Source organism: Macaca fascicularis, chromosome 13 (genome assembly GCF_037993035.2).
Source record: "Macaca fascicularis isolate 582-1 chromosome 13, T2T-MFA8v1.1".
NCBI lineage: Eukaryota > Metazoa > Chordata > Mammalia > Primates > Cercopithecidae > Macaca > Macaca fascicularis.
Window position 1 is genome coordinate 118,337,483 of NC_088387.1, and position 24,043 is coordinate 118,361,525.

Here is a 24,043-nt window from a genome sequence, read left to right on the forward strand (position 1 = left end):
AAAGGCCCCTGAACAATCTCATTTGTCAATTCAAAGTGCCTGTGGACTTTCAAGCCCCTTTCCTCTTCACGTTTGATTTTCTTTCCTTAAATTACTCATCGGAGAAGACACATTTTTCTCCAAAATATGGCTGTCAATTTAGGGTGACCAAGTAATAAATTCCCCTAAAAGTACCTTCACAGAGTGTGGTGTAGGCAGCCAATAAGGATTTCTCTTTAAGCCTTCCCAGAAATGAAAATTTGAAATGTTACTTTTTGTGTCCAAAATTTGTATTTACAACCATGTCTAAGTTACCATAACCTAAACTCCAGCTTGTTTGGTACCTTGCAGAAACATCATAAATTGACTATATGTACAATTATAATTTGAAATAATTCATATATTTTAAAAGTTACAGATAGCATCTCTGTAACTCATGGGGAAAACCAAGTAAATACAATAACATGCTTTCTTTTTGTGACTACAATAGCTTGTGCATTATATGGCCATATTTTAATAAACACCCACCAACCTGAGGCCAACAGAAGTGGGACAAGGGGCCACTCGTGGAGAAAAGAAATGGAATCTGAAGCTCCAGACGCCAGGGACTGGATGCACAGCTCAGAGGAGACCATCCAGCTGAACTAGCAGGGACTGTTTCTGTTTTCTTCAGGGCCTATTCCTGCTGCTTAGGCATTACAAGGCAGGCATCAAGTTCTAGGAACTACTTTAATGTCCTCTCACCCCATGGGAGATACCTACACTGACACTTTTAATTAAGAGTTTGCTCACAGCAAAATCCCATCGCTGTTCTTTGTCTAGGTCATAGCAGATGTCCCAAAGTAAGAATTTTGTCTATCTGCTTAAAAACAATTTTCTTTAACAGATAATATTGTGGATAACTGGTGAATTTTTTAAAAAATGAACTAATAAATGAATGACCAAACAAAGGCTATGAGGAATTGGGTGCTTCCTGAACACCCACTTCATCTCATCTCCTTTCCTTTTCACTGTCAAGGTCAAAAACAAGTTAGAACATATCAGAGGGGCAGAGAATGCCCTGAGGCGGTGTGTCATGAGAGCACTGCCTGGATCCCGCAGTCTGTCCAGAGGGCAGCTTGGAGGGGAAGACATTCTGCCAGTGGGAGGGGAGGAAGGGCGCTGGCCCAGCCTTGGCATGACGCCCAGGCCACTGCAAACACCACAGTGCTGGAGAGGCCCCCAGGAGAGCTGGGAAGCAAATCCAAGCCCACTGGGGAGAGGGAAAGAGGATGAGAATTTGAGTCCTCAGCCGAGCAACCAGGAAGAAAGTAGGGAAGCTTCCGAGATGGAAGGCAAGGTGGCGAAAACTGACCTGCATCCGCTGGTCTTTGTTTGCTTGCTGCCTCTCCAGGCTAGACTGGAACCATTTCATTTCTTTCTTCAGGACCCAAGTTGTGATTTCTAAAATTGTCATGAATACAACGAAAGTGTTTCCATGGAGCCCACCATATGAAAAGGCAGACTGGTTCATCCATGACTGTCCCTTACAAAACGCCAATGCAATACCTTGTGTTTTACTAATGAAGAGCATTGCCCAGAGCATCTTTTCTGTTTTTAAGTGAAAATCTTTCTTCTATTATTTGAGTCCAAATGAATCTCCTATGTAGAGAGGGATAGAGGGATCCAAGTTTTCTACTTCTAGAACGACATAATTTTTTTTTTTTTTTTTTTTTGAGATGGAGTCTCGCTCTGTCACCCAGGCTGGAGTGCAGTGGTGCGATCTCGGCTCACTGCAAGCTCCGCCTCCTGGGTTCATGCCATTCTCCTGCCTCAGCCTCCTGAGTAGCTGGAACTACAGGCACCCATCACCACGCCTGTCTAATTTTTTTTTATATTTTTAGTAGAGACGGAGTTTCACAGTGTTAGCCAGGATGGTCTCGATCTCCTTACCTCGTGATCCACTCGCCTGGGCCTCCCAAAGTGCTGGGATTATGGGCGTGAGCCACCGCGCCCGGCCTAGAACCACATAATTTTCTAAAAGTTTCATTGCTTAATATTTCACCACAACCCCACTGAGTATTACTGATGACCTTACACTTCATTTTTGAGACTCCAATGTTGATCACTATTGACCTTGTCTCTTAAAGAAGCAATAAAAGACTTAGCTGTGGTGATGGAGTGGTATCAACATAATAAAGAGAAAAAACAGTAAAGATACTGGGCAGGCAATGAATTTTAAAAATCAATTAATGAATCAATGCCATTTTCATTTTGTCACAAAAATCCTGAGTCAGAGACAAGGCTGGATCCTGATTTTATTGGCATTTCTGGCAATGTTAATTAAATGAAAACCCTCCGCTGGTGGACTGAGAAAGCACACAAGGAAAGGAGGTGCCTGTTAGGGATTTGTGGATGCACATCACTTCGGTAAGACGCTGAAACGGTGTTTTCATCAGTAGCTGCAGGCGATGGAAAACGGCTGATGTTCTGAGCTTAGCATGTCTTAAGCATGTTAAATCATTTAAATATTGTTTATGTCAATCAATATAAACCACTACTTTGATCATTTAAAGAGGCCGCACTATTTTATCACTTGTCTAATAGCTAATAGCACATCAACTACTCACTTTTTTCACCTGATCTCATCTGGGGCATTCTGGGTAAACACTGGCAGAAGGCGCACAGTTTCTCAGCTTCCGCAGAGCACCCGAAGCACGAGGAGACTCCTTGGGAAGACCTGTCTCCTTCAAGACCCTTCGTCAGTCTGGTGGATTTCAATCCTCAATGAATTTCTAAGCACACTATGATTTGGGGTGCAGTCATAAAGACAAGAAGATTAAAAAGCAAAATAGACATGATTCTCTTTTTGTTGTAGGAAAACAAGCACACAGCAGCACATAGCATTAATCGATCATAGATAACTCCTGTTCTATAACTACTGTTCTAAAGTTACCCACTGTGTTCTATTTTCTTATGTTCTTGTCATTCTGACTCCACCCAAAGTCAAAAATTTCCTACTTTTCAACAACATGAAATATCAAAGCCTAAAAGCTACAAGAGGATCAAATCTCTCTTTCTTTAATCCTATAAGGCCCAGGCTTAGTTAGTTAAGAAATTTTGAGCAGTGAGTACCCCTGGACAGGGAGGGAGGAGACATATAAGCAGAGGATGTGCTCCATACATAAAGAAATGAGCATTTAATAGGAAAAGAATTAACCATCCAATGGAGAGTTGTTGAAAACTTGAATGCAAACACAAAATCACTTGGGGGATAATTGGAAAAAGGCAAAGTATTTGGAAATGACATGATTATATATAATAGCACGCTTCCTGAAGGCTGAGAGCATTAAGAGATGACCAGAATGGGTAATTGCTTCTTGAAAGAGGTGACTCACAGAACAATTAGAGGCATGGCATTAGAAAAAGAATGAAGGATCAAGTCATAAATATAAATAAATACAGTATAAAGTTGAGCAATGATGAGAATTGGTACTATTTACTGTAAGCCATTTCTTCAAGAGAAGCATAGGAGCCAGTCCTCAGTTCAAAGGAAGTCTGGAAATCAGGGCAGGAAAAGGGTCTCTGGATTCCACATGGAGTTTTGTGTGGTGCTTGGCAGTTTTTCACTCTTGTTTCTCCAATAGGCTAAAATATAAATGTTTCAAGGGCAGACAAAACCCACTATTTTTCTATCACATTGAAAACAATTTGGCCAGGCAGAGTGGCTCATGTCTGTAATCCCAGCACTTTGGGAGGCCGAGGTGGGTGGATCACTTGAGGTCAGGAGTTCGAGATCAACCTGGCCAACATGGTGAAACCCTCTCTACTAAAACTACGAAAAAAAAAAAAAAGTTAGCTGTGTGTGGTGGCACGCGTACCATGCCTGTAATCCCAGCTACTCAGTTAGCTGAAGCATGAGATCTTTTGAACGTGGGAAGCAGAGCTTGCAGGTGACAGAGGAAGACCCTGTCTCAGAAAAAGAAAGAGAGAGAGAAGAGGGTTGGGGGGAGGAAGGGAGGAAGGCAGGGAGGAAGGCAGGGAGGGAGGAAGGGAGGGAAGGAAGAGAGGAAAAGAAGGAAGGAAGGGAAACAGAAGAAAGGAAGAAAAACATTTAACAAAGGATGTTAACAGGCTTTGAATGTTGCCTCCAATATGCATTTAAAAGGACTTTGCTTTGATATGATCATGCATAACACTGTCATGAAACTTACAAAGTACTCCTTTAAAAGGTGATAGACCATTTCACAAATCGATGACTATAAATACTAAAAATCTTAGGTACTTTTTTTTAACTAATAGCACATTTATTGTTGATCAAAATTATACTTGATTTTTGAAGCCTTTGGGAAAAAAAAGGTCACAATTATCTTCTCATACACGTTGCACCTGGAACTTGTCACTACAGCATACTGTCGTGCTGCTTGGCCGTCGGAAGTGACCGAGATGTTCATATTACAATCTATGATGCAAAAACACAAAATGAAAACAGCAAACTGCACACCCGGTGTATTCTGAATGCTCTTTGTTGCTGTCATATTTCAGAAAGTTACTATGTGCCCAATACAGGATGGAAGTAGAATAGTTCAACACCTAGATTCATGATTTAAAATTGTAGTTTACATTTTAAAATCTATTAGTGGATAAAATATTCAGTCTGTTTACTTTTCTTCTCTTAAATCTATTTCTCATTAGTGTCAAAAAAAATAGCCAATGAGAAATCAAATTGAACATTTGTTGCTGAAGAAAAACTGAAATTTCCTTTTTAAATTCTGATTTGAGATCAAATACTCAGAGCAGATGACATCCAGGAAGCCACACTTGCAACACAGCTCTGGGAAAATTCCTCATAAGTCCATGATGCCTGTTGCTTTGTTGTTGCTGTTTTTAAAGTGATGGCAGCTCTGCTCAAAAACATTTAAATCGATTTCAAATAAATAAAATCAACATTCTGATGTAGACTGAGAAAAAAGCCTAAAATGTTGAAAATATCCTCAATACTGATTCATAGTATTTCTTAAAATAGAATTTTCTATTATTTGACAAGTTCTGACCTTCTTAATACTCTACACAAAAAGGAAACTTAAAATGGAAAACAGTCCTGAAGAACATGCACAAAAGTGAGAACAGACTCTGAGCAGAGGAATTCAGGGTTTTCACTTTCTAATTTTTTCCTTATCTGCATTTTCTAATAAGTCTACAACCAACATAAATTGTTTACAGTTTAACAAAGTATTAAGTTTTAAACTAGTGTGAGGTATCAGAGGAGAAAATTTCATTTAAAAATATAATTAATAGGCTGGGCACGGTGGCTCATGCCTGTAATCCCAGCACTTTGGGAGGCCGAGGCGGGCAGATCATGAGCTCAGGAGATCGAGACCATCCTGGCTAACACGGTGAAACCCCGTCTCTACTAAAAATACTAAAAATTAGCCAGCGTAGTGGTGGGCACCTGTAGTCCCAGCTACTTTGGAGGCTGAGGCAGGAGAATCGCTTGAACCCGGGAGGCGGAGCTTGCAGTGAGCCGAGATAGTGCCACTGCACTCCAGCCTGGGTGACAGAGAGAGATTCCATATATATATATATATATATATATGTAGTCTACTGTAAGGCATTGCGCATGCCTGATGCTGAGAAAAGTGCAAATATGAGTAAAATCTCATTCCTACTTTCAAAGACTTTAGACCTCCATTGGAGTCATGATTAAATTACAGAATAATAACAACAACAGTAGATAGCATTTAACCCCAGACCACTGAGTAAGGCACTTTTAAATACTTCTAATCTTTACACTCACTTCGCAAGTTGGAAATTATCTGTTTCACAGATAAGGAAACCAAGGGTCGGAGAAATGAAACTATCTGCGCACAGTTTGCATGCGGCCAGATTCGCATTCTTTTCATTCCATTGTGTTTGGTAAAATATTCCCTTTAAAAGAGTAACATGTATGCCAAACAAGTGATAAATGCTCCAAAGAATTACTTGGCATTCAAAACAGATATGATTTATGCTTACAGGGACATCGCCATGAACACACATTATTGATTCCCAATCATGTGCGGTTAGGTTGGCTGTAGCGAGTTCCAGAGGATGGAACGCCACATAACAGAATGGATTACACTGATTTTAACACGGGAGTTAAGAGTGGGGAAAACCAAGTGTCTAATGTCAAGCTGAGGAACAAAAACTTTCATTATCTAGCTCAAATACAAATAATATAAACACATTTTCAACATAGATATGCTATACTTTTCAGGAACTTTCCAAACCATTGTCTCATTGATTCTTGAAAAGTAAAGTAAGCAAACCTATAAACATGTAAAATGATTGTTGATTGAATCAATCAAGTTACTTAACAAAGGACACCTAGCAAGTTAGTGGGAAAGCTATTACAGGAATTTAGTGGTCTTCCAGCCACAAGGCTGCCTGTACATCCACACAGAGGCTCCATACATGGGCGGAACACACCCGCACCAGAGGCTCCCTGCATGGGCAGGACACACCCATACCAGAGGCTCCGGGCTCGGGCGGGACACACCTACACGAGAGACTCTGTGAATGGGGGGACACACCCACACCAAAGGCTCCGTGCCTGGGTAGGACACACCCACACGAGAGGCTCCGTGCCCGGGCAGGACACACCCACACCAAAGGCTCCGTGCCCGGGCAGGACACACCCACACCAAAGGCTCCATGCCCGGGCAGGACACACCCACATGAAAGGCTCCGTGCACTGGGGGACACATCTGCAGGAGAGTCTCACTGCACGATGGGGACACACCCATACCACAGGCTCCGTGCATGGGCAGGACACAACTCACACGTGTTCCCCTCCCCCATAATATGGTCAGGAATATTTTGCAAGTCAGCTATTGCTAATAATAAGAATAAAAGTAGTAACGCTAAGCAGACTTTACACATATTCTCTCCTGGAGGTTGATTTTGTTATAAACAAGTGGACAGATAAACTTTGAATAGAGGAGGAAACTGAGGCAATCAGGTTTTAAGGAGTGTTCCCGAAGCCACACATCTGGCAGGTACTGCAGCAGCCAAAGCCAGGCGGAGCCGATTCAAGTCCCCAAGGTGTGCAGACGCTGGCTTCGGTTAGGTTGACCTCCCCAAGTGTCATCACTCAGGGCTCACGTCCTTTGCGGAGTGCTGAGGAGTCTAGGAAAACTAAAGACTAAATAAATGAAACTTGACACACTCAGACAAAAACCACTATCATCACTTAGTCATCTACCAACTTAGGATGAGAACTCAGTCCTGCTGGGAGAGCAGCGCTTCTAGAGGGAAGCACCTTCCGCTGCCAGGTGGGGTCCCCGGCCCAGTTACACATCCGCTTTCCCCAGGGCTGTGAGTCCCCCACTCCCTTGTGCTCGCCAGGCAAGCGCATTCATCCTTAGCTTCATGGCTGGCGTCTGAAGGTGCAGCTTTTATGACTGCCTGGAAAACCTAAGTGAGTGACTACAGGTGTAGCTGGCAGACAATTCACACATGTTTTCCAGGTTTTCCAGGCAGTCATAAATGCTGCACCTTCAGACGCCAGCCACGCACCGCCCTACAGCACTTTCCACTCCTGGTTCTTACTTGCCTTTCCCAAGGATCCATCCACCTATGTGAAAGGCCGTGATTTGCTTCTTTTCCTCCAAGCTGGTTTTCTAACTCTGGAAAACAGAGCTACGGTGTATGACAGACGCAAAAAAGTTACATTCCTAAAAAGCACCTGACAAGATTTGGGGATCCGTGGATTCTCCTGTTAGGTCTGTCTTCAGAGTAGAAAACGCAAAACTACAGTATTTGTTGTTGATACAAACCTTTCTTTCAATGTCTTCACAAAGCCTTGCATCTTCTTTATCCTAGTATTAAAAAGTAAATATAGGAATCAACTATTGCAAGAAGGATGTTGTAAAACAAATCCTTAATCTCCCCCGCCTCTACTCAACTTCTCGGGGAGGTCAAATTCTTTCTCATAAACATCATTCAGGAGCTTGGTGTAAAGCCTCAAGCCTCATCCTCACTATCGACTCGCGGCTCTGTTCCTCCTACTTCCTTCCATTTTGTTTCCTATTCTAAACTCTTTGTTTTTATGTACGTCTTTTTGATCATTCTTATGCAAAAGGCAGCATGTCATACCTGTATCCTCTGTTGCACTTTGATTTTTTTTACTTAATATAACATCTTGGAGCTCCCATCCTTCAGCTGTATGAGTCTATCTAATTATTTTCACAGCTGTATTATATCCCATTCTATTGGTAAAACACTAATCAACCAACCCTGTGGATGAGCATTGCATTTGTTTCTATTAATAGTCATAAATACACTGTAATATATTAATATTTGTATATTAATATAACGTGCACAGGATGCTCTTGGAGGAAGAGAAAATCATCACCCCAAAATCAGAGTCCTTCTCCCTCTCCCTCTTCCTGTCCTCTCTCTCTTTATTGAATGTTAATATAACAAATATTAATAGTTGTTAATTAATATATTTATAAGATATTCCTATCATAATAATGGTTTAAAAAATGTGCAGAAGATATTCCTAGCTATGATAATAATGGTTGAAGAAAAGTACAGGTTTAATTTTAATAGAAAGAGAAAAAACTCTTTTCCAAAGGCTGCATTGATTCATACATAACCCTAATAAGAAGCATTGCTGCTTTTCTGCATCTATATTAATATAAAAATATAGTATTCAATTACCTGCAGGAGGGATATTGTAAAACAAATCCCTAATCTGGATTTATTAAGCACTGGACATCGTCAATTTGATTTAACAACAAAAAAAACTCATTTTTATTATCTGCATTGGTTTAAGTAGGAATGATATGGACATATTTCCTTATGTCTTCTGGAAATCTGTATTCCTCTTTGTGAATTTCCTGTTTGTCTTCTTTGCCTTTCTTTTTACTGGGCTTTGTGTTAATGATTTATGAGACTTGTGTAAATCAAGAACATTTGATTTGTATTGCAAATACTTTCTTCCTTATTTTGTTTAGCTTTTGACTTTATGAAATTTTCCAAAGAGAAAAGTTTGATTTTCATGTAGATAAACACTAAGGCTTTGGAGATAATTACTTCTTCTGACATAGCCTTTTGAGACTCACTGAATATCCACCCTCATCTTTAGTCCCCTCTACTGGGGCCACGCTCAGCTCCTGCTTGGCCACACTCCAGCCTCAGGCCAGAGGCCTTGCGATGCCCCACGCTGCCTCCACTGCCGCACACTGGTCACCTAATATCTTCCAGAGTCTCCTGTGTGCAAGGTGATATGAAAGGCACTAAAATGACACCAAAATGAATTAAGTCAAGACTCTTCCTTCAGAAAATGTGAATCACTCAGAAGAGGCAGTAGACGTACACAAACAGCTCTAACTAAAGCCAAATTGTGCTTTGGACGGCGTAGAAAGGACAAACAAAATACCAGTGGAGGTTAGCGGAGGAAGAGATGCTCCCTGGAGAAGAAGGATCCAGAGAGCTGTAAGGACGAGGCTGGCTCTGCAGCAAGCCCTGGAAGTGGGTGAGAGCTGGAAAGGCAGAGGCGCAGCAGGCATCGGGCACAGCACCAGAGAGGCCTGAACGTGCACAGGATGCTCTTGGAGGAAGAGAAAATCATCACCCCAAAATCAGAGTCAATCTCCTGCTCCCTCTTCCTGTCTCTCTCTCTCTTCATTGAATACACAAAATTACCCATGAAATTTTTAGACAGCTTTTTCAAAAGTAGGAAACACCTAAATACTATTAAAAAGGTTGATAACAAGGAATCAGAGAAAAACCTGAGCGCCATGATGCCCGACCACTCCTATGCATAACCCTTCTCTAAAGCATCCCTCACAGCTGGCTACAGACCACACGGAGATACTCTCAAGGATAGGAAGCTCATGTCATCCTTGGAGAGAGCGCTGTGTACATGGCCCATGGATATATTTTTTTGGCATTGCCATTCATACTTTCCATATTGCTTCGGAAAGGGATCGAACCTTTTCAAAACCGTTACACATTGCTTTACAACTTCGCAGGCAGCATAAATTAAAAAGTGCTGCTTGCACATAAGATGTTTTAGAACCAATGAGTCCAAACAAATCAAGCACTAAGAACTGGAGAAGGCTGGGCGAGGTGGCTCAGGCCTGTAATCCCAGCACTTTGCCAAGTCAAGGCGGGTGGATCATGAGGTCAGGAGATCGAGACCATCCTGGCTAACACAATGAAACCCCATCTCTACTAAAAATACAAAAAAATTGGCCAGGCGTGGTGGTGGGCGCCTGTAGTCCCAGCTACTCGGGAGGCTGAGGCAGGAGAATAGCGTGAACCCAGGAGGCGGAGCTTGCAGTGAGCCGAGATCACGCCACTGCACTCCAGCCTGGGCAACAGAGCAAGACTCCATCTCAAAAAAAATAAAAAAGAAAGAACTGGAGAAAATCCCAGTGTTCTAATGTTAATAACATTCCATTTTTAAGGATGAAAAAATGTTATTACAGTGCCCAGTATGGTCAGAATTGTCGTGTGTATAATTAACACGTTTAAAGTATTCTGAGGATGAGGAAGTGTCATCCAAAAGCACAGTTCTATTTTTGCTTTTGATTTTGATTGCTCCCACTTCTATGCTATTGACATACATAATTGTAAAATACATGCACCCTGGGCTGCAGCACGAAGAGGATCCCATCATAACACTTGCATCTGAATAGCTCCTTCAGGCTGGGATTGTTTTAAGTGCTCCAAATGACAACACCGTTGGGGCTAGGCAAAGCATGGAACAGGGAGTTAGCGCAGGACGGGGAGCTGGCACAGTGTGTCGGTGTGAGGAGATGAAAAGGTGTCCAACTAGACAGTGGCCGTGACTGTGCAACACGGAGAACATGATTAATGCCACTGAACTGCACATTGAAAATGGTTAAATGGCAAATCGTGTTTTTATATGTTATCACAAAAATCATCTGTATTTTACCACAAAAATAACACATCTTTGTGATCAAACATCAGAAATATTTTCTATATCTAGGAGTAGTAGTTATTTTTCTTTCTAGACAGGGTCTCTCTCTGTCACCCAGGCTGGAGTGGAGTGGCACAATTGTAGCTCACTGCAGCCTCAACCTCCTGGGCTCAAGCGATCCTCTCACCTCGGCCTCCCAAGGACCTGGGACTGCAGGTGCACACCACTGCATCTGGCTACCTTTTTTTGTTTTGCTAATTTTTTGTAGAAACAGGGTCTCACTATGTTTCCCAGGCTGGTCTCAAACTCCTGGCCTCAAGCGATTCTCCTGCCTTAGCCGCCCAAATTGCTAGGATTACAGGCGTGAGCCGCTGTGCCTGAACAATACATATTTATAAATAAAGTTTATAATATGTCTTCTTACAACTTTGCAAGGTAATTAGCATTTTACTCCAGGATTACATATTTAAGTAACTTCATCATAGGCAACTGAAAGCAAATCCACAGATATTTATTATACACCTACTGTATATAAGACACTGAATGACACGTAAGATGACAGGGCACAACCTCGGTCTTTGAGGAGGTCAAGCCAGCAATCCTATGCCTAAAAATTTTAATATAATCAATATCAAATAAATGTCATATGATTAATTTGTCACATGAACGTATAAATGCAATGCCAGGTGAACTACAGTTCATTGAGAGCAGGGTTAGCTCACGGTGGCCTATTGGCCAGGAAGGGCTAATTGAGTCCTGCTTCTTTTTAATTGTTATTACAGCTATTATAATGCATATAAAATGCTTGCTCTTCTTGAGCCCTCAAAAACATGGGCCAAATTTTAGGGCCAATTACCTTCAACCCCATGGGTTACTTCACATCAACAAAGCTTTGTTCCAGTCATGTTAGAAGCAAAGACAGAGCTGTTAGAACTGAAACACTTGAGCCATCCTGCACCCCTGGAAGCAGCAGGTAATGCCAACCAAGCAGCGGTATCTACGAGGGACACAGTGTGAAGCCTGATACAGAAAATGCCTCTTCTGGGAAGTTACATATAACCAACATGGTTCACTGGAAGAAGAAAACACAGCCTTTGAAATCGCTCAAAACAGGGTTCCAATCCAAGCCCCATCACCTCCTGCGTGACACCGACAAGCTACCTAAACTCCCCATCTCATTGTTTTTAATCTTGTTTATTCTGCCTTCCTTAGAGAGCGACTGTGCGGTGGAGATGGGCCCAGGTATACGGGAACGGCTGGACAGTGCCTGGTGCAGGGTGAAGCTCAGGATGCCTTCGTGTGCTCCCCAGCCCTCCCTGTCCTGTCTCCCGTCATTAGTGCTTGGGCAAAAGAGCCAAGTTCTGGCTGTCCCTACCACCTTTTTCCCCAGCAGCTTAGATCCTTGGCCCAGATACCTAAGGTCTAGGTGCTTGGGTTTGCCATTGAATTCCAGTGATAGTGCTTACATTAAGAAAGACATTTTGATTCACTCTAAGAAATTAAATCTGCTACTGGCTGTTAGCAAGTCACTAATATGCATGGATCCCCTCAGCAGCCTGAGTAGATTTCCATAACAAGTCAGTGAAGCACAGATGACAAATTCAACCACCAGTGTGCACAAGGCATTGAGGAGAGAGCATAAACTCACCGCAGTCAGAGGGCCTAGGTTATATCACTATTGAAATATGCCATTTGCATAACAGCACCCTCTCCTGAAGGGTAAGCAAGGTAAGCCAGTGGCTTGTTTGCCCCCTTAGCCTAATGCGCTGAGACAAACATCTGCATTCTCATTCCTGCTCTCAGAACACACCCTTATCCTTGACAGAGGATGCCAAAGAAATAAAAAACTGTCTTTGCTCTTCATCTAACAGTCTTCCCTACTCATCCAGATACAGACAGGATACCTTTCCACAACTATCCAGGAATATAAGGAAGGAAGAATGAGCTGTTTTACAAGTGTATCCTCTTTGACTGTTTTAGATCAGAAGCTGCTTTGGTGTTTTCTAAAAAACCTGAACTAACTTCCTAAGGACCCATATCCTTTCCAACAAACACCTGTTCCAAGCTGTGTCAAGCACCGGGGGTGACCTGCGTGGCTCCAGCACCCGCGCACAAGCTTCCTAGGGGTCACTCCTCCCCTTTCTTCGAGGTGGCAGCCAGGAAGCTGCAGGGCAAGCTTAAGAGCAAGAAAAAAAAAAAAGTGACTCCTGGCAGGGCGGCGAGTGTCCCCGCCTGTTTACAGCCCTGGAGGATAGACTCAGATTGCATCTCTCAGACTTAATGAATCCGGGAGCTCATTACACGGCCTCCTGTGTGATGATCAATTTACACAGCTTCCTGACTGTGGCCAAACTTAAAAACAAGAGATTACCTTGAAACAAAAATAAAGATCCAGAGACAGAATTCTGAAAACAAAGTCCTCAAAGTCTACTTCTTAGCTAAAAATGGAGCATTTAAAGTAAATTCTGTTTTCCTGATCCACGTATTTTATGCGGACAATAAGTTGCATAATCTCATAGAGGACCACAGGCACACGCTCCCTGCATGGAGGAAGTTTCCAGGACATCCAAAGAGGAAGAAGAGCGAGTGAGAATCCACACTGCCAAGCATCCCATGCTGGCTTCCACCGCCATCTGCACACGAGCACTGCACACCCTCACCCTCGTGCTCCCCGGAGGGACTGGCTACTGACACCACACTGCGAACCACGCCAGTCGGTGCCCCAGGTGTCCACTCCACACAGCCACCTGCACACCTGCTGCCTTCCTTCACCTCCCTGGACGTTCCCTGCTAAAAGTACATCTTGAAACTTCCTGGGGAAAAAGGTTTTAGGTCTGTGACTAGAAGTACAGTGGAAAGTAATTAGGACAAGTGTACATGCAATTAAAATGACTCATGTAACTGTCTGGCACAGGAAACGAGATCATGTCCACAGCTGCCTAGGAAATGCACTCGCTTCCAATTCCACGCTGGCTTGTACTTTGGAACCGACTCATGATCTCGGATCCTTTCACCACCAAACGTAAGCTCTGTTCAGCGTGTTAGGTGCCTTAGATCCAGGCCATTAAACACAAAATAAAATGAACTCACCTTGTTGCCCTCAAAATCAGGGGTGTTCTCATGTATCTCTTCATCTTCTTTAACTATCTCAGCTTGTCTCTGGGGAGAAAATACACCACATTTTATCAACTGCTTATGTCGAACTCCTTTAAAAAATCAGAGAGCACGTGAAATAGTGTGACCTTCTAGACCACTTCTACGGGTAGAGCTGGGGAAGTCACTGCAGTTTCTCCAAATACAGAATGGCATCCACTCCGCATTTTTGCGTTTGGCTCCACCACCAAAATGTCAACCTGCTTGGTAAAATTGCTGGAGAAACCTCTTTCTTATAAGGAGTGGCGTGGGTGCTCCAGAGGCCTCTGGTCAGCAGGTGCTTTTGTAATTCTTGGGGCACCGTAAGGACCCCACCCAGGGCCCTCTGCTCCCTGGTCAGCAGACGCCCTCCACAGCCTGCCTGCCCTCACTCCTCATACAGCAATGGGTTCTCACTCTCCAGGGTTATTTCCTAGTTTTCATGGCACACTGCCAGAAGACAAGGATCTGTCCTAATCTGTGTCCTGGAGCCTCTCTCTGCTCTTGGGGAGAAGAATGTGGTTCTGTGGCCAAAGAAAAGACTCTCTGGGACAAACTTCCTTTATATTTCTGTAGCTGTCAGGACAGGCTGATGAGGCTGCAATAACAAGCCAACCAAGTATGCGTGCTGCACTGCAGCCGGCCAGGGGCGTCCCGTCCCCACAGCCACTCAGAAAACCCACTGATGGAGGCCCCGGCGCCTCCTGCTTCCTGATTGCAAAGGAAGAGAAGATGCAGTGTGGGAAATCACACACTGGCTCTTCATGCACCTGCCTGGAACCACTCACATGTCATCAGGGAAGGCAGGTGGCATGGCCACCCTGAGTCAAAGTGGCTAGAGAAGTGCATCCTCATTGTGTGACCAGAGCAAAAGAACTGCCATTAGTAATGATCCATAAAGACCCAACGACTCCTGCCAGCTGATCTTGAATGTGCAAGAACAGGGTTCCGTGGTGAGGCAGACGTGTGGCTATGTCTTCAGTATGGCCGACCCCATCAGCCCAGACCTCAGACCCTCTGAAAACTCAGACCAAGCCTGCATGAGCATTATCTTCCTATAGCTTATGTAGAAAAGCAGTCACAATGAATAAAACTCTATAGGGAGTGCTCAAACCACATAAAAAGTAAGCTTTGTAACAACTTATTATTTTAAAGAATAATCGACATAATGTCAATCAAAAACATGTTATTTTAAAGAATAGTCGAGGTGATGTCAATCACTGATTCATTCATTTATTCAGCAAGTATATAGAGGACACCTGCCATACTGAACACCACAATGCCAGAAGACACGAGTGATTGTGAGTACAAACAAGGCCCTCAAGAAGTCGAGAGCCTTATAGGGAAGACATATTAATTAAACAGTCACACAAACAAAAGAACCGTGACAGGTGCTACAAGGAGAGGTACATGGAACAGAAAGAGACTGTAATAGTATTTAACATACATGGGAGAGCAACAAAAATATCCTCTGGTAATTGACTGTTACTGTAAGATCTGAAAGATGAAACAAAGTTAATATATAAAAACAGATGGGAAAACATGCCTGGCGCATGGAGTAGCATGTGCACAGCCCTGCTGCAGGAAGAAGCACTGAGCTTCAGAGTTGCTGGGGATCAGTGCCTGAAAAGCAGGAGTGACAGCAGCAATCTAACCAGAAGAGGATGCTAAGTAGGACCAGAGCGATGGTAACACAGGCAGAGAGGGGTGCAGAGATTCCGACACATTTAGGAGGTAAGACTACAGAGTCCAAGATGATCTGGATATGGGAGAGGTGAAGAGGTCAGTCTCAGGAATACCTCTTCAGTTTCTCTTTGGTCTTACGGAATGGATGGGGGTGTCATTCATGCATGGATACAGGAAGAGAAGAAGGTTTGAGGACAGGGGAAGGAGACTGTGAGTTGTGTTCTCACTCTGCTGAGCTTCAGTGTCTTAGGACATCTATGGGAGGTGTTAATTCAGCAGATGTGCATATATTCCTGGAGGTCACAGACACTGACGCTGGGGTGATACAGAATTTTATATCACATAGAGAGGACGTCCAGAGTGAGAGGAGAAGATGCCCTACCCCTCATCCTTGCTGAATGCCAGCATCTGATGGCCAGCGAGATGACCAGAAGCCTAACAGAAGGACAACGAGTGGCCAGAGGGAAAAGGGAAGTCAGGAGTCTCGTTTGACAAGATTCCCTTGCCAAAGAAGAGAGCATTGCAAGCAAAGAGAGTGGCCGGGAGCGCCAATGGGTGGTGAAGGTCCTGTGCGATGAGAACTGGGGAACATGTTGGGTCTGGTGGCATGGGGCGGAAGAGCTGTTTTGTGCCAGTGTGGGCAGAAGCCTGAAGAGATAAAGAAGAGGGGAGAAGATGGAGAAAGTGAGGAGACGCCACTCCCTGCAGATCAGCTCCACGCGTGAAGGAGAGAGACACGCTCAAAGAGGACTGAGACCAAGGCAGAGTTGTTTTTACTCATAACACGAGTGCTTTCAGCGTGCTCACATGCCAGCCAGAAGGACTCGGGCATGGGAGAAGCTGAAGACACCAAGGAGAGAGAGAGAATTATTAAGCAGTTGATGACACAGAGTTCCTGAGAGGCTCTGAGCGGGACAGGGTCCAGCATCTGGGAGGAGGGGAGATATGGGTAGGGGAGGACGGACCTCTCCTTCTATGATGAAGAAGGGGCAGATGGCACAGATTAAATATTATCCTGTACCCTGACAGCTGCCTAGCTCACAGCCACAGCTGCCTAGCCCACAGTCACAGCTGCAGAGCTCACAGTCACTCGCTACCTTGTTTCTCACCGAAAAAAAAAAAAAAACACATTTGGCCAGGCGTGGTGTTTCATGCCTGTAATCCCAGCACTTTGGGAGGCTGAAGCAGGTGGATCACCTGAGGTCAGGAGTTTGAGACCAGCCTGACCAATATGGTGAAACCCCATCTCTACTAAACACAAAAAATTACCCGGGCATGGTGGCGCATGCCTGTAATTCCAACTTTGTGGGAGGCTGAGGCAGGAGAATCACTTGAACTGGGAGGCAGAGGTTGCAGTGAGCTGACATTGTGCCACTGAACTCTACCCTGGGCAACAAGAGCAAAACTCCATCTCAAAAAAAAAAAAATTCAAAAATTCAAACTTTTTTCAAATACTATTCATACATTTCAGGGGAACTTGAACCCCTTTCCAGACACAAGAAGTAAAGGTTGATTCCTCTAAACCACCAGAGGTCAATCACCTCTCCCTGGCTAGGGACAAGACAGGCATAGACACGCGGCAGCTTTCAGAGGGGTCCCTGGGAAAGCCTTTCCCCGCTGTTTAAACGGTGCAGTCTCTCTCCTTTCCCCAGCACTCCACGTCTCAGTGTGCCAACCACAGCGGACATGCCACCTCGAGATCACGAGGAGACAAGCCCAAGGCCAAAGGCGAAGGTGCGGAGGGAGGCAGTGGAAGAATGGGGTGCCCAGCCACGCCCTGAGGCTCGAGGGGGCCAACCCCAGAGCCTCTCCCACACAGAAGGCTCAAGTCCTTCTGTGACGTGGCCTGAGAAATATTCCTGATTGTTGAAGTCACTTCTCTTCAAGTTTCCCATTCTTTAGAGCCAAAACATCCTTACAAATAGAGTGGCTAATTCTACTTTTAATTTATTCATTAAAGCAAACACCCCAAGGACCCAAGTGGCCTCCGTCTGAGTTACTCTACACAGCTAAAAGTGCCAAAGCCTAAAGCTTCCTTAGATTTTTTCCAATTAAACAATTCACAGATTACCCAAGTTTAGATTGACCTTCTCCTAATGAGTCCCAATTATTTTGGTTTCTCTTTGGTTGGTGACTTATTCTCATCTTTCTCCGGAGGGAAATGCATCACATCCCTGGGAGGCGCAGTGCAGGGGGCACTGCCCTAGTTGCTATTTGAGAATCCAAGGAAAGATACTCTCCTTTTGCACTGACTCTTTGAGACTCTCTAAAAATAACTGAATTTCAGAGAGTAGAAATGGACCCAATCCTTTGTGATTTCAGTCAAACCAAGATTCTCGCGCCTCAGCTGAAGACCTGGGGTTTGCACAGCCTACTTACCACCTGGGGAAGGATGAAGCAGCCTGCTCTACTAAAATGGAATTGGCCATGTTCAGAGTAAATTCTAGACTATTTCCCTAAGAAAGGAATTCCAGGTGAGTGTCCCGGGCCCGGCAGAGTTTCCAATTGTACACATTTGCCCACCTTCTTAAAGTAGTTTTGAAAATAAATATAATCTTATCACTGGAAGACGACTTTGCTTTTGTAAAAATGTAGTACTTGAAACAGAATTTCAACATTAATGTTTTAACATCTGGGTGCCATTTTTTTGCACAGATTATAAGAAAATTGTTCCTTAACATTGAGGTAAAATGACGAGACTTTAACGTAAAAGTTCACTGCTCTCTACGGATGAAAGCTTATCGGGCAGCAGGCACACAGGCCATGCACCCCCGCCCATCTACAAATTCCCTCTGCTGATGGAAAGGGTGGGGGAGGGGTGGATGCCAGGGGGATATATTACCTGCTATTATAACCAAAGATAAAAAAAAGTTTGAAGACAAATTATAATTTCTTAAAAATGAAAACTCAAGAAAAGAGAGAACGCATGTTTGGCCTTCAGGTGGGTAGTGAAGACAACGCGTGCATTTTAGGAGATCATTGAGCACAAACTGCCATTTGCCCGAGTGCTGGAGACTCACCCAGGTGCACAGCTGGGCTGGAACCCTGGCCTGACCCCACCCCTTTTCAGAACCCTGCTCCCCACCCCTCCCCCTTCTCAGAACCCTGCTCCCCACCCCTCCCCCTTCTCAGAACCCTGCTCCCCACCCCTCCCTGAGGCCAGGAGGAGGGAACAGTGCCCCAGCGTCCTCCATGCGCCAGTGCTGGTCGCACACTCGGGCCACACACAGGCCTGCACAGAGACAGCATCCCCATCTGTGGATAAGCAAACAGAGGCTCAAGGTTTCACAATCATGCCGTCCGATCACACTGTTTATTCCATTATTCAGTCATCACTCCACAAAAAACTACCAAGGCCTCCTCCATGCCAGGAATTCTGCAAGGTACAGGCCCAATGGTGAGTGAGGCAGCCAGCTGCTTTCCTTACGGAGTTAGTAGCTTAGTGAGGGGACAGACACAATCATCAAATGATGATGAAGCCAAATTTGCAGTCACACACAGTGAAGTGTTAAAAGGCGTCTCTCCAGCAGAAGCTGTGGGGGCGGTGGGAAGACAGGAAAATGCTTGACAAAGGATCTGAGATGAGCAGTCTCTAACTAGGAGGAACACAGAACATTCTAGAGTCCAGAGAGAATTTGCAGGGAGAGGGTTAAGGATGACGCTGAGGCAGGCAGGAGCTGTTGGGATGGAGTGAAGGCGGCATGGACCTCAGACCCGATACCCACCTGGTCCACAGGCACCTCCAGCTGCACATGGTGGTCCTCTTTGACGTCCAGCGCCCCTTCGGTTTCCTTGCTAGGAGTCAGTGCTTTATACACGTCACCTTCTGGGGGAAAATCACACGGACAAACCTTTGAAACCCATGGAGAAGCTGGAGTCCACTGCGTATTTCCTGACCCAAACCCACGTTATGAAGCCAGGCATCATGGAGCTTCGGGCAGGTCACCTGGCCCAGGGTCCCAGACCCTGTCCGCCTCACCCCGTTTCCCTCTCACCCTTCCTGTTTGCATCTGCCAAAGTGTTCAGTGTGGTGGCCTCGATTTTAGCCCCGTCTGCTTTTGTCTCTGTCTCCATGAAGGTCCCGGACCCTGAAAGTCATGCAATTACTGTGCCCACCACAGTAGTAGTCAGTAGTCACAGAAAGTCATGCGATTACTGTGCCCACCACGAGATGAAGCACAGGGAAAGCCTGTGTCCACCAAGCCTGTGTCCAGTTAATTCCGTTAGAAATAAATACATGCAAAGTAACCCCACTGGACAGCAAAGTAATAGAGTAAATTTTAACAAAACACAGCTTCAGTCAGGTGCAGTGGCTCACGCCTGTAATCCCAACACTTTGGGAGGCCGAGGTGAGTGGATCACCTGAGGTCAGGAGTTCGAGACTGACCTGGCCAACCCGTCTCTATTTAAAACTACAAAAACTAGCCAGACTTGTGGTGGACGCCTCTAATCCCAGCTACTCAGCAAGCTGAGGCAGGAGAATTGCTTGAATCCGGAAGGCAGAGGTTGCAGTGAGCGGAGATCGCGTCATTGCACTCCAGCCGGGGTGTCAAGAGCCAAACTGCATCTCAAAAAACAAAAAAGTTAAAAAAAAAAAAGAAAGGAAATGCAGCTTCATCGCTTCTTATTTAACAACAGGGTTCGAACAACCAGGTGCTAAAATTGTGCACTGTGAGGTAGTCGGCTTAATGGATTGCTAGAAATCATTTTAATTAGCAACACAACTGGAAGAATTAAATGCTTATAAAAGCCCAGGATTCTTGAAAAGTTGATTCTCATCCTGAAGAAAGCAATAGGTGACAGCAGAAGAAAAAGAGAAGAAGTCAGCCAGCCGGTTCCTTCAAATCCAAAAAGAGAAGTCGGCCAGCTGGTTCCTTCAGCATCTGAGAAGGCAGAACTGTGGCCACTGGCAAGCTCCATCGTCCAAAACCAGAAACTCTAATCGCAGCCCCATTCATTTCTCAGCCAAGAGTCCTGGACCTACCTCACCCCTCACCTGGCCCATTCTGGGCCTTCTCCCCGTTCCCAGCCCTTATCCCCAGGAAAACCGTCCCCAGAGTCCTGAACTGAGCCAGAAGGGTCCCTACCCTTGTGGGTGACAGGTTAGAAGGTGAAAGAGGGGGGTGGGGAAATAACATTCACTGGGAACCCACTGTGTCCCAGGCATTTGATATTTAAAGCTCGTGGCAATCACCAAACAAACTTACTAGGCCTGTGGTCAGTAAGGAATTGGCCCATAGCTCCATGCTCAGTGAGGGCCACAGCTAGGATCTGAACTCCAAAGCTACATTCTAGTACCGGGCTGCCTCCCAGATGGAAGGCCTGTGTGCTGGGCAGCCCCAACTGCTTGTGTGGGATGTGCATCTCCAAGGAAGAGGTTTTATACACAGTGATCAAATTTTCTATTACTCTTCATATATAGTAATATGTCGGGTAGAGTGGGTTCAGCAGGTTTTGGTCTGAGAGCTGCCTGTCCACTCTCCTGCCTACATGCTCACACACCTGCCTCGTAGCCTCATAACCCCATACCCCTAACCATGACCCTAACCCTACATGCATGAGCATGTAGGCCACACTCCCGCCCGGGTACTCAGGCACCTGCCTCGCCTCCCCATGGCCCATGCATCCATTGTGGGGTGGGAAGGGCCAGGAAGGTAAAGGACCAGGGGGAAGCTCTAGGGGATGTCCAGATTTATAGCTGAGAAGTAAAGAGAGGAGCAACAGGGGGAGCCAAGAGATCAGAGTGCAAAGAGGACAAAACCTGAGAGGTGTTAGGAGGTAACAGAAGCCAAGGGGGGGCTGGGCATAGTGGCTCATGCCTATCATCCTAGCACTTTGGGAGGCTGAGGCAGGTGGATCACTTGAGGTCAAGAGTTCAAGACCAGCCTGGGCAGCATGACAAAACCCTGTCTCTACTAAAAATACAAAAATTAGCCAGGTGTGGTGGCAGGTGCCTGTAGTCCCAGCTACTTGGGAGGCTGAGGCACAAAAATCACTTGAACCCAGGAGGCGGAGGTTGCAGTGAGCTGAGATCACACCACTGCACTCCAGCCTGGGCGACAGAACAAGGCATCATCTCAAAATAAAAGAAAAGAAGCCAAGAGGGGAGGAAGGGTGTTTAGGAAAAACGACTTCCAAAAATGTTCAGCTGCTGCAGAGAAGTGCAGGAAAACCTCTCCCACCACCTTGCTTTCTCCTCCACAACCAGCCACACGACTCACAGTCTAAGTATCCACCACACCCATCGATGAGACGGGACCTGAATGTGCCTCACTCGGAGCTGGGCACCCAGTAGGAGCTCAGTGAGAGTGAGTAATGGTCGCAGAGTGGTAAAAACAGATGTGGGAGCACTTTCCAAATTATCTCATTTTAAAACCAGCCCTGAAGATTCATCGTTTAAATGTCTCTTCAAAAAAAATACACCTAAACAATCCAGGTGGCTTTTATGTTCATGTTCCTCCCAAAAGATAGATTTATTTGTTGTTTTCTATGTCATCAGTCTTTAGGAAAGAAGATACTCAGTCCTGGTGTAAGCTTATTTTAACACTGTATTTATCTTGGAGGCCCCCTAATTAGAGAATCCCATTGCCTTCAGCAGTGAAATTTTGTTTTTCTGCTCTGCCAACTACTGACCTACCTACAAGCTGAACCTTTTATTAATAAAGCAGATAGTTACAAGTCAAATAATATTTCTGGAGTATAACATTTTTCTAACAAAAAAAAAAATCCCATGTTCTTAGCCTGGTCAAGTTCCAAACTGCTTACAGTAGAATGAAATTGCACGTCACCTGCTCCTCTTTGGACTAAAGGTTCTGCCAATGTTTTCTTCTTTTCTTCTTTGGCATAATAAACAGAATCCTGTGTTTTGGGGGGTATGTCATCATAGTGACAAGGTTCTTTTCCTTTGGAATCCACCTACAGGACAAAAGAAGAAGAGAAAATCCATTAGGAACACTGGGATACAAGGAGTCCGATCAGGTTCTCTGAGTGTGGCCAGGAAAACACGGGCTCCTCATTGAAACAGGAGGAGGAAACTCAGGCACCTCCAAGAAGCCTCACTTCAAATGCAGCTTCTTCTACTCTATGACTTGCACTCCTCTCTGAAAAGCAGCAAAAATAATTCTCTCCCTCCCTCCCAGTGCCTTGGCAGGCAGAGAAGGTTCATCCACTTCCTACCTGTAGGTGGCCTTCCTAAAACTTGACAAAATAAGGGCTTGCTTTAGAGGAACAAACAAGTCAAAGGAGGCGCCTCTGGTTTTTTGGAGACACTCTTTAAAGCCTAATGAAAACTGCTATTCAACAAGCATCACGAAGCCGTTCCTGCTGGAACCTCTGAGCAGGATGAGAGTAGCTGTGATGAAAATTAGCCTTGTGGTGGTTTACTTTGGGGTTGCAATAAAGGAGGACTCACATGTTTTTTAATCTATAAACAATAACAACAAAGCACAACTAGAACACAAAGTAAGATGACATGCAGATATCTGCTCCTCAAATTAGGACGTGGTCACATCCTGATGAACATGTCCTTAGGTGAAAGTGTCTTAAGTGGAAAATGCATTGAATACACCCAGCCCACTGAACAACATGGCGCAGCCCTACCTTAAACGTGCTCGGACACTTACGCTGGCCTGGAGGCGGGAAAAGTCATCTGGCACCGCTGTCCACTGCAGAGGGCACGTGGCTGACAGGGAGCTGAGGCCGTCACTGCCCAGCATTCCGAGTATCCTACGGCTTTCTACGGAACGCCTGAGGCTTCTGCACCATCATACAGTCAAAAATCCTAAGTCGAACTAAGTCAGAACTGCCTGTAATTCCCTTAGCACCATTCCAATTCTATCTTTATAATACAAATATCCCATAAACTATCTTTATAATAAAAAATGTCTTTTTTAGGTTTTCTTTTTTTGATCTTTTCTCAAGTATTTGGAAGTGAATGCAGGCTGAAGTATATAAATAGGTATTTCTCCCAAGCTCTCTATGTCACTTGAGAAATGTCAAACTAAAAACACCTACCTTGTACCATTAATATATTGTATATGATGCAAACTACCAAGTTTTTGATCTTTGTGGAAATTAAGGTATGAAAATAGCCCTCCAACTTTATACATGCAACCACACAAAATGTTTCTACCTATTTTAAGGCGTTTTCCTATGAGCTGAAATCATGTTCTTAAGGAGAAGAAATGAGATCTTAGCAGAACTGGTCATGGAAACAGAAAACGGTATATGGTACCTATATTTTGTCTGGGGGTTGGAATTCTGAAAGTCTAGTTGATTCTTTTTAGTATCACTGAACTCTGGTTGTTGAGACACATTTTCCATAACTTTGGC

The 24,043-nt window shown here is 44.6% G+C and overlaps 1 protein-coding gene across 1 annotated transcript in view; it reads right to left on the minus strand.

The window, feature by feature from the left end:
• Positions 1 to 3,944: 3,944 nt before the first annotated feature.
• The window catches only part of DCDC2C (doublecortin domain containing 2C), an 88,089-nt gene continuing 67,990 nt past the window's right edge, over positions 3,945 to 24,043 (minus strand). Inside the window, exons 7-10 of the mRNA XM_045369856.2 lie at positions 22,501 to 22,627; positions 19,438 to 19,538; positions 13,985 to 14,053; positions 3,945 to 7,817 (exon numbers count right to left, since the gene is read on the minus strand). Coding sequence (XP_045225791.1) covers positions 7,674 to 7,817; positions 13,985 to 14,053; positions 19,438 to 19,538; positions 22,501 to 22,627 — 441 coding nt within the window. The 3' untranslated portion in view covers positions 3,945 to 7,673. The remainder of the gene's footprint in view (positions 7,818 to 13,984; positions 14,054 to 19,437; positions 19,539 to 22,500; positions 22,628 to 24,043) is intronic.